We start from the raw sequence: 16925 nt of genomic DNA on the forward strand, positions 1-16925 counted from the left end.
TACTGAACACTACACTGTCTTCCCTTCCCAACTCCATCCCCCAATCCCTCGACTTTTCTCCCTTTCATGAGTCTCAGTTCAATCCATCTCTCTTGTGTTACACTAACAACCCCTCCCCCACTTTCATGTTCTGGACTCTGCATGTATTGCCTCCTATTCCTATATGTGGTATCCCATTCAGCTCCTTATTTGTCAGTGTTTCAGTTTTCCTTGAGTTCCAGCTTCCCATCCCTCAACCTCTCCTCTTCCTGACAATGTTCCCGCTCCTCCACCACTTATTACAAAGCCTACCTGTCCTTCTGCCTACCATCATTGCCCCTCCCACCCAGCCCCTTGCAGTGCCTTCCTGTCCCCTTTCCCCTGTGTACTTTTCCCCCCATCTTCTAATTCCTTACATTGCCTTTCTGCCCCTTTGGCCCTCTTGTGTTTCCCAAAACCTCTTGCAATGCCTTCCTGTCCCTTTGCTCTCTCGTGTCCATTCTCCTTTTCCCCATTCAAATCCACATGAAACACTGATCTTTGTCTGAATGTTCAGCCATGCCTAAATACCACTGTACAGTTGTGGAATAACAAGGCACCCACCGGAAGCAGGCCAATTCTATAGTCCTAGCTGTGTGGTATTTCGCTGGCATTGCATCGAGGCTGGCACAGCGCTGTGGCAGGTAGTCTATGAATGTTGCACTCACCTCAAAGTCATGAGCAAAGTGAGGTCTGACTGCTGCATGCCACTTAATGAGAAACTCTCAGATTTAATTTGTAATTAGATGTTGGTCTGGATGTCAGTTGATTGCTCCAGTTGTCCTCCTTGCATTATGTTCAGAATTAGCACACAGACTATACTCTCTAAAAGCTGCAACTAATGTCAAATTTGTTATCCCAACAGTTGCTATCAGGCTTAGGCTATTAACTTTTAATTTCTTCAGTTATATTATTTCCAGTATCTGTGATCCATGGTAAAAAGGTTGTTCCAAACATGAATGATATTTTTGAGAAGATTTTTCTCAATAATGGCAGACCTATTAACTTGCTAATCTAATATCTGGTCAGAATCTGCCATGTAATGTCCCAGTCTCTTCAGAATAATTATCTCCGATGATGATTTCCCATTGTGTGAAATGACACAAATAAGATCCTATTAGCCATTCATGGCATAAATCCACTAGGGCAAACTTTAGGTTTTGTCCAAACTATCCTTAAATGCCAAGTTGGGGAAGGGGAAGATTTGTACATGGTCCATAGTTGTAGCTGGAGCAGATGGGAGAACAGGATCAGGTGGGGAAGTGGATGAGGCTTGTTGTTTGCTTTGACACATGCCCACGCAGCAAAATTGTCACCAAGGGAGCAGATTGGAAGCAAACATGTTCAGCTGTGAGACTCAGCAACCAGCAGACAAATCTTTCAGGGCAAAACAGCTGAAAGCACAGTGATGGTGCTGAGTGATTTGCAATAGTGTTTCTGATTACAGGCCTATTATAGTTTAAATAGCTTATTTTCAGAACCTTCACCTATTATGCATATTGAAATTTGCATAGGAACTGTGCGTTTACTTTCAGCTTTCACCAGAACAAAATGGAGCAGAATTTGCTGTGTTCACATCAGGAGTAACACTAAGGGGATACAGTGTTTGGGTGATGCTCATGAGAATAACACTACTATTGCAATCTCTGCAAATGAATATATGTGAGTTAGCACCTTCTGATATTTATGATGGCTTTCGTGTTTATTTATTGTAATCAGTTTAAACTATTAAGTTCTGCTGAATTTTTTGATGATGCCTTTGTGTGTTTATTTTGCAGTTTATAATTTGGAAGATTGCTACTGCTTTCATACATAATATCATAGAATCATATAATGGTTGCAGCACATAAAGAGACCTTGTATCCTTGCTGACTCTCTGAAAGAGCAGCTAGGCTGATCCTGCTCCCCACCCTTTTCCATTTCCCTGATTTTTTTTTTGTCTGTGTAGGTGCTTAACCAACTCCCTCTTGGAAGCTTGATTGTATCTGCCTGCACCACACACTCAGGTAGTGCAACCAAATCCTAACTATTCATTGCTTAAAAATACTTTTCCTTGTATACACTTTGGGTTTTTTTACCATTCACTTTAAATAGATGCCTTCTGGTTCTCAGCTCTTCTGTCAAAGGGAACAGTTTCTCCCTATCTGCTGTGATCAGACATCACATTCAGAACACCCCTCTCAGATCTCTCAATCTTCTTTAAGTGGAACAACCCCAGTTCATCTCATTTGTCCACATGACTAATCTCGTTCATCCCTGGAACCATTCTTATAAATCTTTTCTGCATCATCTCTTATATCTTCACATATTTCCTAAAGCGTGGTGCCTAGAATTAATTGGACAAGTTCTTCCAATTGAGAGTGAACCAGTATTTTATAGAGGTTCACCAAAACTTCCTTTTCTACTCTATGCCTCCGTTTTATTAAAGTGCAAGATCCTGTAAGACCTATTTACCACTCACAACCTGCCCTATCACCTTTAAATTGTGCACATATACCCCCCAGGTTCCTCTGCTCCCTTTAGAATTTTCTTTTTTATATTGCCTTTCCTTGTTCCTTCCAAAATATATCATTTTGCACTTCTCTGCATTAAATTTTATCTATGTTTCTACCAGTTCCACCAGCCGGTCTATGTCCTCCTGAAGTTTATCACTATCTTCTTCTTAGTTCACAATATCAAATTTTGTGCCATCTGCAAATGTGCTGTCCACATCCAACATAGATCAGGAAAGGCACAGATCCTAGTACTGATCCCCGAGGGACCTCTGTTTCCTGTCATTCACCTAACTTTGTATACATGCTGCCGCTGTACCTTTTATTCCATGAGCTTTAGTTTTGCTGAAAAGTCTATTGTGTCATTTTATAAAATATGTTTTGGAAATCTGTGTACACCACATCAACCTTATTGCCCTCATCAGCCCTCTCTGTTACCTCATCAAAAAATTCATTCAAATTAATTGAACATGATTTGCCTTTAGCAAATACATGCTTGCTTCCCTTAATAAAGCCACAGTTGTCCAAGTGATAATTTTGCCTCAGGTTATTGTTTCTAAAATCTTTCCCACTGCTGAGTTAAAATTTGCTGTCTAACTGCTGGGCTTATCTCTGCCCGACCCCATAAATTAAACCAAAGTGTAACATTTGCAATGCTGGAGGTAGGTGGGGCAGCAGTATTGATTCAATCTGTCAGTCCAATTCAGTAAGTCAGGGAACCTGCTTTGGGATGAATGCCTTTGAATTTTGTAATCCAAACATCACATTTGTATTTGCTGAATGCAAAAGCTTCAAACCATTGATGTCTTATATCTTTAGTGCATATTTGCAGCTTGTTAGATTCCTTTGATGGTGCAGACTCCCTCAGCATCAGCTTAATGTTTACATGCAAGAAGAAAAGGAAAAACACTTAAAGGGAGTTGAACGTGTGAGGAAGGCTTCACAAGGAAGGCATTTTAATCCTGAATAGGGAAAGAGAGTAAAAGAACTAACCATTTTCTCTTGCTGTCAATGAAGACATCCTGATGAAATGTGTGATAGTCAAGACATTCTGAATGACTTGTAGTTAATGGCTGATGGAAATGATAAGTAAGAAAGTGAAGTATTGGAAAAGTCCTGTTGTGTAGTGTTAAAAATGTAAGTTATGTTTTTAGTGGCAAATGGGGAGAGAGGGAGAAGCTGACAGTACTGTGAAAGTGAAAAAATGATTTAATTGAGGAAATGGATATGGAAGGGGCCAATTGCAATGAACGATATATTAAGATTCCTTAATACCTATAGCTTAGAGAAATCTGTTTCATGGGAGGATTTTCATGCAGCTCCAGCCTTTAGTGTTCGTTATTTAGAATAATACCCAATCCTGATGTATTCTGGATCTTGGTTAAGGACAGGTTATCAAAACAACAGCTATTTTATCTACATCTGGGATAAGAGAAGGATTGCCTCATTAGAATGCAAGAACAGATCTCAAGTACAAAGTCCAAGACTTGGGTTTGGTTAACCTAAATAAATAATTTTCGATTCCAATTCTTTGGACAGATCTTTGATGCATTCAAAGGTGATTATGAACTAAAAATGGCAACAAGGTGTCCATCAGCATCACTTTGTTCACCTGCACCTTTGCCATGGCTCCACTGTGTTTTGCTTTTTAAATTCTTTTTTAAACTAAACCTCACTTGTGTGACATGAAACAAAGACCATGGCTGTGGACTAGCTTGACAGAAACTAATGGACCCTAAATCTTGGTTCTGCTCCTTTTTGATGATGCAGAGTTGCTATTCTATTGATGCCGCATGTCCCCCGGACTTTAAGGGTTTTTTCGGGTTTTTCTTTCCAGGGTTTTCTAGTTGGTGAATACTGAAAATCCCTAGACCTCAGCCCAGCTGGGTTGTGCTCAGATGCCAGAATGGGTGACCCAGAGTGACTGAAGCAGATTCATGTCCCTGGCAGTGAGTCTTCTGTATTCTGGCTCTAATGGTCAACATGGCTACTGGGCAGGGATGTACCAAGAGGTGGCTATAGTTTACCTCAGCAAGGAATGTGAAGACCTCCAGCACCATCTCTCAGCAACCTTGTATGACGTTGTTGCCCTTACAGTGGGTAGATAACATGTTGCTCAGTGATATAAATAGCAGATGGAATGACTCAAAACTGTCTAAAGATAAGGGATAATGCTATGTCTTATAAATCTTATGGTCTCTGATGCATTTTTATTTATTGCTAACTTTGGATCATTTTTATTTTGTTCATTCTCCAGTTATTTTGAAACATCCTTTCTCCATGGCCATATTTCTATTAATCCATTTGTCTCCCTGGGTGTCCAGTGTTAGTAGGATCCACACTGGTTGGTGAAAATAAAACAAAGGCCTCTATGGCTGATAATTTATTCTGTGTCAACACTCCTCAATTTCACACAGTGTTCAACTACCCCTAGTTATATGCTTTTTTGGGGAAAAAGACATATATCAATAAAATAAACTAATGAGATGGGTACAGTGCCCTGATGGGGCACTGTAATGAAAACAAAAGTTCAAAGGAATGCTATGTAATAAAATTAAAATGTCATTCCCCCAGAGCTGATGATGCAATCCCTTATAATATGTGTTCAAATACCCATCACTTGTTTCCCTGAACAGTAAGAAGTCTCACAACACCAGTTAAAGTCCAACAGGTTTATTTGGAATCACGAGCTTTTGGAGCACTGCTCCTTCATCAGGTGAGTGACTCACCTGATGAAGGAGTAGTGCTCCGCAAGCTTGTGATTCCAAATAAACCTTGTTGGACTTCAATCTGATGTTGTGAGACTTCTCACTGTGCCCATCCCAGTCCAAAGCCAGCATCTCCACCTCATCCCTTAACAATATAATTGACGTTAACAAACCTTAAAAATATAATTGACAAGTGGAAGTTAGTGAGATTAAGTTTTTTTTGTTTTATAAATGCATGTTTTTTTCTTTTTGGATGATATGGTAAAAGACAATATTCATCCTCCAATTTCTCATCCTGACTGCTATCTTGTTTTTGTTGACTCAAATAAGATTGGAAGCTCTTCATGTAAGGAATAACTTTAAGAAATATGTGTTTTATGAGGGGATGTTCTGTACAAAAAAATCTAATTAATCACCTCTGAATCTTAGCCTGTCATCAGTAATGTGATTTCTCTGCAAGTTATTACATTTTGCTTGCCACAGAAATTTCAGCTGCAGTGGCTAGTGCATTGCTTGCCAAATTCTTCTGGAAATTGCACATTTTGAAGGACAATTTCAGTTTAATTTTATTTCTAAACAAGCCACTGGGCCACTTAGACCAATGCACTGAACAAACTCTCCCTAATTTGTTTTGAGGGTATAAAATGAGCAGTGGTAAGTACATGTGACAGTTAAGTCCATTCAGTCATCTGCACCTTTGCCCTCATCTCAATTGCACAAAGATTATTGGTTTCAATGCTGACCAGGATAATTTGACATTTATTGCAACAGTGCCTTAGATAATCACATTTTAAAACTGTAGATTAATCACATATAATCAAATAATTCAAAGGACAGATGTGTCAACAACAACTTGCATTTATATAATACCTTCGGAAAAAGTGCCCTAAGTGCTTCACCAGACTGTAATCAGACAAAGATTGACAAAATTGTCATCTTCCATTTGTTTTTTAATCTGCTTCTGGCTTGCACTTTTTTATGTGTCACGTTCTCATCCACTCCACTAGCCTTTTGCTGGGATAGATATTAGTTCTCTGGCAGATAGTTGGCAGTCTGTACTTATCATTGAATCACGGTGCAGAAGGAGACCATTTGGCCCATCAAATCTGCATCAACAACAATCCCACCCAGGCCCTATTCCCGTAACCCCACGTATTTACCCTGCTAGTCCCCCTGACACTGGGGCAATTTAGCATGGCCACTCAACCTAATCTGCACATCTTTGGGTGGAAACCAGAGCACCTGGAGGAAATACATGCAGACACGGGGAGAACATGCAAACTCCACACAGTCACCCAAGGCTGGAATTGAACCTGGGTCCCTGGTGCTGTGAGGCAGCAGTGCTTGCCATGGTGCTGCCCAAATAATGGTGCCCAATGTGGGCAATGTATCAGAATCCTTTACAAATTGACTTAACTTCCATATTCTTTATCTTTATGTCCCTTTGATTAGGTCAGTTTTAACTTATTGTTTTGTTATGAAATATTGTAGAATATGTAGACATGTAGGACTGTGGTGTTGGTCATATTTATGAGTCAAATGCTTTGAAGTTTGAACGTTTGTCATATACTGAGCTGGTCACACAAATGTTGGTGTTTAGCCCTCTGTAGGAAAAGTAATTTAAATAAAACTGCTTAGTAGTGTATTGATCCTCTTTAAAGCAAGTTCCATCCAGTTGTAATGAATAGGTATATCCTTTACCAATAATATATTCTATCTTTCTGTATGAACCTATGATTAAGGCCCAATTTTGTGGACTGTGTGTTGTCCATTTGACTGTTACACTCCAAGAATGGGAACTTTTTTATACCAACATTGCTCCAGGCCCTGAAAATTAACATGGAGATTTTAAAATTGGATTCAGTTCTTTGGATCTCTGTGATTAAATGATATTGAGAATTTTAGAGTGCAGCAGCATGCTTTTTTGGATACCAGGAAGTATAGTACCTGATGTTCAGTGTAGCTTAGGAATCTCAAATATACTTAGGTGCCAAACTGAATTCGCTTAAATAACGTGCTTTGTCTTATTCATATGCTTATCCATCTACCTATATAGATTTTGCTTTCAGCAGACTGTGGATTATTCTAATCTTCTGTTTGCTTTATTGGAATTTCCTGCAAGATAACACATATTTTGAGAGATGTCTCAGATAGAAAGATCTATCATCTTACAAGCTTGTTACTCTGGTTTTCCAGGCAAGACAAAATATTCAACTTGTTACATCTTGCACATTCTTGCCCCTAAGTAAGATGTATAATGAAAACATGGTTTGAAAAGAATACAACTTCTTTGAAACAAAACTCACCTAGATATTTTATTCAGCTACTTTAAAATAAAAGCATCTCACTCGAGGAGGATTCTCAAGTGAGTACTTTCAAGCCATTGTAGCGATCCACCCTCACCCCAAGAAGTTATTTTTTGGTTGATTTGAATCACAAGACTGGTATGTCAACAACGACTGTCTCTTGAAATTGTACAGTTATACTATGAATATAAAATGTTATATAATCTGTAATATGATCAGTAAACTGAATGCATAATTAATTGCTTATCATTTATGTGAATATTTACAGTAGATAAAACAAACCTTTATTCTTTTTAGGGGAGCACTGCTGGTTGAACTTGTGTGTGCATCCTGGCTATTGAGTCAGTAATCATCACTCTCGTTCTGCTCACATCGAAAAGTATATTTTGTTAAACTGTGAAAAATAATTGACACCATGATGTGGAAGAAGAATGGCATTACCATGTAGATGTGGGATTAGGAGTTTGGCCATTCATCTGACGAAGGTTTGACAACTTGCGGTCCTGCTTGTTACAGCCACTTAATAATGTAAACTAGTCCCATGTGGCAGAGACTAGAATTACATGCTACGATTGCCTATGCATGTTTTATCTTCTGCATTATCTAATATTACAGCTTCCCTATTGGGCATCGCTCTCCTCATCACACTGCTGCTACTCAGATCCCTTTGTGGATTTTGATTGGTTTTTAACTTCTGTTTATAATACCTGCCATCAAAAATTTTTTGTCAATAGGCATTCAGCCTGCGAATAGCTTTCTGCTGACTGTTGATATGCTCTGGAGGGGTTAAGGACACTGAAGAAGCTCCAGCTATAATATTTCAATCTGGTGAACAGCTAGATAAGACGAAACTTTTCAAAAATATTTAATTCCATATATATGAAGTATTTGACTGCACACAACATCACTTAATTTAAAGGAAGAACAAAAATAAGTAAAGTGAACAGATACTGGATCTAATCTTACGATGTGCGTGATTTCACAGTGACAATTACCATTTTCTGGTGTGTGACTTGGTGAGCATTCATTTTTCCTGTATACGACTGTTTTAGAACTTCGTTTTACAGCACAGTAAAGGAATCTTGCACAAACTATAGAAATGTCAGATATGTTGCAGCTTCCTGCTGTACATATTTCATCTTCAGGCAATGGCACCGTGGCTTGGTCAAGATCTTCAACACCAACACTTCGTAGGAAGCGCTTCAAAATGAAACGTTGGAAGAATGTTCAGAGTGAGAAAGAACAAATGATGAAAAACATTTACTGTGGTCCGATAACCAAAGAATACCTACAGCTTCCTTCTATTGAAATCACACCATCAAGTGACGAGGATACTCCTTGGTCAAATTGTTCCACACCAAGTGCTTCTCCACGCCGCAAACGCTTCCTGTTGAAGAAATGGCTGAAAGTTCGTGAGAAAGGTGAAGCAAGTGAGACCAGGTAGATATTGAACATAGAACTGAGAAATGAACAGATAATATGAAGTGATGTAAAGTAGAAATGTATCACAAAGATGCTAACACCAAAAAAAAATCGGTTATTTCCCAAAACATGTAGCAACTAGAATGACTATTTGTTTCCGTAGTGACTGCTAATCATCAGTAAAAGCAGAACGAGACCATAAGCTAAGAGTGCCATTTTTCGCTTACTTGCCTTTACAGAGAAATTGCATCTGCCTTATAAAGTACGGCTTTTAGAGCAGGTTACCAATTTGTTTCTAGTTTTTGATATCATAGTTATCTAAATCCCCCATCACTTAGTTGATTGTGTGTATGTATTTGTAAGTCAATATCCAAACACGAGTTTACGGTAATGTAGTGAATGAAGAGTACACACCTCTCTCTAAATTGTGATGAGTTTTTTTTCCTGAAATGATCTTGAAATCTACTGCTTGGTACTGGTTACAAAAAACACAAGGTTTTGCATTCTTTAATAGGCCAACTGGTGAGTGAAAATATCTGGACAATGGAATAACCTTTACATGTATTGCTCATGCATATCTACTAATGATCTTCCAGTTGTCCAAAAAAAATGATCTTACTCTTATGCCCAAGAGGGATAATATACATTTAGAAAGGTTGGGGGAATTAGAAAATGGAACCATGTAAAAGAAATTAAAGTTAAAAGTCACAAGTGCTACATACATTGGTCATTGACGTGATAGGGAGCCAGGCCTGTACACAAGGTTCTTCGAAGAACCAAGGCTATCATCCGTTATGTTAAATGTGGAACAAGATGGCCTCTTAATTTAGTGCTTTCAGAGCTGTATCATTTGTTGAAGTAACAATTATTAGAAAAAATATAGTGCCTTGAGTCTGTTGCATAATGTACAATTTTGTATCTTGCAAATGGTTTAACAATTTAATACTGTTGACTGAACATCATTTTCCACGTAAACAATTTGGTTAATGAAACAAGCTTTCCAAGTATTGTAAGAATTACATCTGGACTGCAGTCTCCATGTGGAAGCATTTAGTGGAGTTATTAAACTTTTTAACATGTATTTTGGGGGCTGATTATTCAAGATGTTAAGTTCAAAGATTATAAAAATACCCTGCGTCCATGTGAATTTAAGGTAAAAGTTAACTTTAGGACCAAGGTTAGTTTGTTTTCTGTTTGGAAATTGGTTACAGAGCTCGGTTATGTTTCCTTTGTTTGTATAACTGATTAAGTTAGATGGTGCAGGCTGCTGTACGACCTTTAATGTCTCATTATTGTCTGATTGGATCTCAATGACCTTGACACAAGTGCAAGTGAGGAAGGATAGAATTAAGTGACCAGCCAATTGCACTTAATTTGTTTGTTTAATGAAGATGAATTGTAGAGTGAGCAAAGGTTAACCTGTTAAGCTGTTCTATAAATTTAGCAGCAACATTGATATTTTTCCAGAATTGTACTGCCACTACCTGAACAGTGAATGCTGGATTTAATTCAGCATATGCATTTGAGAACATAAGAACTAAGAGCAGGAGTAGGCCATTGGCCCTTCGAGCCTGCTCCAGCATTCAATAAGATGATGGTTGATCTTTTCATGGACTCAGCTTCACTTACCCACCAGCTTATCATAACGCTTAATTCCTTTACTGTTCAAAAATCTATCTATCTTTGCCTTAAAAAATTCAATAAGGGAGCCTCAACTGCTTTACTGGGTAGGGAATTCCACAGATTCACAACCCTTTGGGTGAAGAAGTTCCTCCTCAACTCAGTCCTAAATCTGCTCCCCCTTATTTTGAGGCTATGCCCTCTAGTTCTAGTTTCACCCGCCAGTGGAAACAACCTCTTTCTTATCTATTCCCTTCATAATTTTATATGTTTCAGTAAAGATCCCCCCTCATTCTTCTAAATTCCAAAGAGTATAGTCCCAAGTCTACAAGATTATGAGAGGCATGGACAGAGTGGATAGTCAGAAGCTTTTTCCCAGGTTGGAAGAGTCAATTGCTAGGGGGCACAGGTTTAAGATGCGAGGGGCAAGGTTTAAAAGAGATGTCCAAGGCAGATTTTTTACACAGAGAGTAGTGGGTGCCTGGAGCTTGTTGCCAGGAGAGGTAGTGGAAGCGGATATGGTAGTGGCTTTTAAGGGGCGTATTGACAAATACGTGAATAGGATGGGAATAGAGGGATACGGTCTCCGGAAGGGTAGGGGGTTTTAGTTAAGTTGGGCAGCATGGACGGTGCAGGCTTGCAGGGCCGAAGGGCCTGTTCCTGTGCTGTAATTTTCTTTGTTCTTTGTAAGTGATGAGTTGTACTTTGATATTTTTTCGTATAATATGATTTGTTGCCTGAGTATTGTAATATTATTGGTTTTGACTTATCCTCATTACAGAACACTGAGCTGAGGGAACGAAGATAACTTTTAAAGGAACTATAAGGGTTGTTGTAAAGTGAACTGTATATTCCTGAGTGATCGAATGAAAAATTAGTAAAGCACATATTGATAAGGATTAAAGACCAGCTAGGCTTAAGAGTAAAATATGTTGCTGTAGGATCAGAAATTGACATGTGTTAAAACAGTTCTCTTTTATTTGCTTCCCTCATTCCCATTTTTTATGAGCCTTATCTGTGAATTAAGACTAAAAATAATCAGAAGGTACTAGCATTTAGATTCATTCAGCTTTTCTCCCATCAGCTAGCAATATCAGTTGCTTAAATGAAAGCAAAATATTGCAAATGCTGGAAATATGAAATAAAAATGAAAAATGCTGGATTAACTTCGACCTGGCAGCATCTATGGAAAGTGAAACACAATTGACATTTCCAGTCCATTGAGCCTTCTACAGAGTTCTGTAGAACGTCTATTTCTATTTAAGTCTTCTATTTCTACTTAAATCTAGACTTGTTTTTCAATTTTACATTTTTTCCCCATTCTGTTCTGAAGATGTATGCTGGGTATAGTGGTTGTTGGCTGCATTGGTACCTTACCTATGTAGACATTCTCCATGTTTGATCCAAGACAATATTTGCTGCAATGATAATCGACTTTTGGGGATCATAGAAGTAACCCATGGTACAATATTAATGAATTGTGATGATGTACTTGACCATACCTATTTTCTTCTTAGAATCTCAAATTGTTACAGCACAGAAGGAGGCTATTTAGCACATCGTTTCTGCGCCAGCTTTCTGAATGAGCATTTCAGTTAATGCCATTCTTTTGCCTTTTCCCCATAATCCTGCACATTCTTCCTTTTCAGTGAACAGTTTAGTTCCCTTTTGAATTCTTCCATTGAACGTGCCTCCAAGCTAAAACCACTCATTGCATGAAAAAGGTTGGTGCTATGGGGCGGCACAGTGATTAGCACTGCTGCTTCACAGCACCAGGGACCTGGGTTTAATTCCAGCCTTGGGTGATTATCTGTGTGGGGTTTGCACATTGTCCCTGTGTCTGTGTGGGTTTCCTATGGTGCTCTGGTTTCCTCCCACAGTACAAAGATGTACAGGTTAGATGGATTGGCCATGCTAAATTGACCCTTGTGTCTAAATATCCAAAGGTTTGGAGGTTTAGTGGAGTTACAGGGCTAGGGACTGGGTAAGAATCAGTGCAAACTCGAATGGCCTCTGTAGAGATACTATGATTCTGTGTCTCTTTAAATCTGTGCCTTTTCATTCTTGATTCTTTTATGAGTGGGAACTGTTTCTCCCTATTTTCTCTGTCCAAAGTCCTTATGATCTTGAATTTCCCTATCAAACCTTCTCTCAATCTTCTATAAGTAAAATGACCCCAATATTACTAATCTGTCTTCATAACTGAAGTTTCTGATCCCTCAAACCATTCTTGTTATCTTTTCTACACTCTCCACTGCTTTCATATCCTACCTAACATGTGACACCCAGAAATGGATGTGGTACTTCAGCTGAAACCAAACTGGTGTCTTATACAAGTTCAAAGTAAGTTCTCTGTTCTTGTATTTAATGTCCCTATTAATAAAGCCTGGGATATGCTTTATTAACAGTGCTCACAATCTGTCCTGCCCCCTTCATTGACTTGTGCACATATCCATCCTGATGTCTTTCTGCTCCTGCACCCCCTTTAGATTTGTGCCCTTTATTTTATATTATCTTTCAATCTTCTTCCTATCAAAATGAATAATTTCACATTTTTCTGCATTAAACCACTCTGAATCTTCCATTTGTCCATCCATTCCAACAATTTGTCTACGTCCTTTTGAAGTTTATAATGCTGCCAAGTTTCATATTGTTAGGACATTGTGATAAAATGGAAAAATAAGAAATCCAATAATTGGGAATGTGTTCTGGTGGTATAGGTTCAAAGGGAAAACAAGGTATTGTTTTTAAGATGGAAAAGAGACAAGTTGTCTGAGTTGATGGAACTAGGGCTTTGATAATGCTGATTAGCAAAGCAACACTGGGAACAAGCGGTTCCCTAAGGCAAAAGCAAATTACTGTGGATGCTGGAATCAGAAACAAAAAAAGAAAATGCTGGAAAATCTCAGCAGGTCTGACAGCATCTGTGGAGAGAGGAATCATCCAGACTCAAAATGTTAGCTCTGTTCCCTCTCCACAGATGCAGTCAGACCTGCTAAGATTTTCCAGCATTTTCTGTTTTTGTTTACTTAAGGCAAGTTTGATAAAATTGAATATATGTGTGGATTTCACATTTACATTGTAAAAGATGTACATGTAAAATTTACATGTAAAAATGGTAACCACAGTAATTTCTGAGAAGGTTAGTTCAGATAAGGGAAGATCAAAAGGAGGGACAGTATATCAGAGGCCAGTTCACCATTTGCAGGAAGCTATGTTCACTCCCAACAAGTTCTGTCTGGAGAAAGCCTGTTTTAAGAAATCAGTTGTCTCTATGCCAATTCAGAAGCAATCCCAAAAGATATAGGTGCCTAGTGTGTAACTGTTGCTGGATTTTGCTTATAGTTTTAAAGCTCATAGGATGTTGTTTGAGGAGGTTTCGCTCTGAGGTTAGGAAAATAGAGGGATATGGAACTGGGTAAATTTAAAGATGCTGTGGATAGCCATTAATGTTGTCAACTATATATTTTAATTGACTTTCTTGTGTATTTTATCGCATAATAAACTTTAATTGTGTTTAAAATCATCACAGAAAATTTTGGGACATCCTTCACTGGTCTTCACATCTTTGCTCACATTATACAAATGGCAAAAATACATTTAAGAGCATTCCAAAATTCCCTTCTGAGTTTGGAATACCTTAGCATTTAACATCAGCTATGTTCTTAACAATGGGCGCAATTCTCTAGCTTCTCCATGATGTGTTTCTCGCAGCAAAGGCAGTATGCCACTGACTGGCGGCGGGATCTTCTGGTCCCATTGCTGTCAGTGGAATTTCCCATTGACTTCACCCCACGCTGCCGATAATTCTGCGGTGGGATAGCACCAGAAGATCCCTCCAGCATGAATAGTCGGAAAGTTCCGGCAAATATTATCTGCAAACTTTGAAATTTTGCCTTTTAAACCAAGATCTTGGTGATGAATAACTGTCAGGAAAAGCAAGATCCCTGGAGAACGACTGCATCCCGAAAAACATCCATTAACCACTCTTCTCCATTCCCTGTCACTCAGCCAATTCTCTATCAATGTTGCTCCTGTCCTTTTTAGTCTACATCTAACTTTGCTCACAAGTCCTCATCAACCCTCTTTGTTACCTCTTCAAAAAAATTGGACTTCGATTTCTTCCAGGAAAATAATATTTAACTATGTTGGCTTTCTTTAATTAACCCGCATTTGTCCAGATGACGATTAATTTGGTTCTGAATTATTGTTTTGGAAGTTTCCCCACCACGGAAGTCAAACTGACTGATCTGTATTTGCTGGGCTTCTCTTTACACCCTTTTCTGAACAAAGTCCCTTATTCTGGCCCCTCTGCATGCTGAACTCTCATTGCTTTCCAGGCCCCTCTGCTCACTTATATTTCTGGTTTACATCAGAAAGCTGCACAAAGTTGTGGGTTCCTTCATAGTTTCTACAATCCAGCTTCACTTATCAATCAAACATCATTGCCTAATTTAATAAGTGTAACTTTGAAAAGCTAGCCATGCACCATCTCAAGTTTCTGATCTATATTGAAGCTGTGAATGCATTGCTAATTTGGGCCGTGTGATGGACATTATTAGGCTGTTGAGTTGTATCCTAAATTGATTGCGTTATGAATGACTGAATTCATTTCATATAAAGCTGTGCAGTAAGTGGAGTGAGTTCTTTACTCTCATCTGTCTGTTCTCGAGTCTGAGGGATGAAAAGGTTGTGCCAATAAACAGCACCATTTAGTTTTTGCCTTTAATGAGATTTTTCTTGGCTAACCCCATTCTGAATATACTGTTCCAAGTGCACATGCTGTGTGCAGTAAACAGATATGTTGAAATATTAATGAAATTTAAATATTAAGCATTTATAATCTAATCTAGTTTATTGTGGTTTTATAAATATCTCAAATGATCAACATAAGGAAAATTGACACTGCAGAATGGCACTACTTATTTTTGGCATGTAGATTTTTATAACATTGTCTGTACTTGATGACAGCTAAGCATTGTTCCAGCAATTGATTACTTTGCAACAAAAGTGTTTTTTTAATTGCTCTCTCATTTTGTGCACTATATTCTAACTGATAACTATAAGATGATGACTGAGAAGGTAAATCATTATACAATTCAAGATCTATAGTTTACAGCTCAGTACGACTATTTTGTGATGAGATAACTGTTTCCTCTCCCATTGCATGAAAAGATTGACTTTGCTGTCACTTCGCTGGTGCTTTGGCACAGCATGCTGCAAAATTTATCTCACTGGATATATCATAAATGTAATAAATCCAGACACTAATCCTGATTTTTTGTTTAGAAAAATAGAACACTGACTCATCACACTTGACATTGGTGTAACAAGGAGCAATATTGCATTTTATATGAGTAACTTAGTGCTGATACAATGAAAGCAAAATACCTAATGAATAATTTCTAAGTTAGAGATTCAATACTCCCTCGAGGTATCAATGACCGCTTTGCACCTTGACACCCTAGTCTATTATGCAGTCTTAGTTTAATAAGCAACAAAGTTGCAAACAATCCAGGCCAAGGGAGAGGGAGGAAGAGGCCATTCCTAGGTGACAATTACTTATATTTGGCAATTGGTAAACTGCTTATGAATTTGCAGTGAAAATGTTTGTGGTTTTCTTAGTGAATTAACAAGCAAATTAGCCAAAATAATCAAGAGACTGGGTTTCTTTCTTATGGACCCAATCTTTTGAAAACTGTCAGTATTTGCAGCAAAAAATAATTATCTTCCATTTCTCGCAACACTATACAATAGCTGCCCATCTTGCCAGCCATCAAATAACTGTCAACTTCCCAAACATTTCGCCATTTGCCTTCAGAATTTATTTTGTATCTCCGCATTGGATTGCTTTTTACTTCATTAAAACTCCTGCTTCTCCTTAGTTACAGGTTGGGAAATATCTAAAATTAATTTGTCAACTTTATAAATGCCAAAACAATGTTTGACCCGAAATGCAGGAACATACACTTGAAGTGTGTGTGACCATTAAGTTTGGATCTGCTGGTCAGATTTCCTGAATCCCTTGTTAAGTTGAGGAGAGGTAGATAAATTGTGCAGATTGCTGGCTTGATCCATTCAGTCCATGGGTTATACATTTGACACCATTGTTTTAATGGCTGCTACTTTATAACCTACTATGGCATCAGAGTAAGAGGCATCCCAGAAGGGAAACTAAATAATAAATCGAGACCTGAATGCTGCATGGTATCATAGCATCTCCTGTTTTTCATTCATTCGGGGATGTGGGCATCGCTGACTGGGCCAGCATTTATTGCCCTTCGCTAATTGCCCTTGATCCAAGTGGCTTGAGAGGCCATTTTAAGAGGACATAGTCAACCACAAAGCTGTAGGTCTGG

The 16925-nt window shown here is 38.4% G+C and overlaps 1 protein-coding gene across 2 annotated transcripts in view; it reads left to right on the top strand.

The window, feature by feature from the left end:
- LOC144479859 (protein Aster-B-like) overlaps positions 1-16925 on the top strand; it is a 669932-nt gene that overhangs the window by 290578 nt on the left and 362429 nt on the right. The window contains exon 1 of one of the 2 annotated variants that reach the window (XM_078198864.1): positions 8624-8964. The exons of the other annotated variant lie outside the window; for it this stretch is intronic. Within the exon in view, the coding sequence (XP_078054990.1) occupies positions 8624-8964 (341 nt within the window). Of the gene's footprint in view, positions 1-8623; positions 8965-16925 lie in introns of those variants that run through there. 2 annotated transcript variants of the gene reach the window in all.

Source organism: Mustelus asterias, chromosome 27 (assembly GCF_964213995.1).
Source record: "Mustelus asterias chromosome 27, sMusAst1.hap1.1, whole genome shotgun sequence".
NCBI classification, from domain to species: domain Eukaryota; kingdom Metazoa; phylum Chordata; class Chondrichthyes; order Carcharhiniformes; family Triakidae; genus Mustelus; species Mustelus asterias.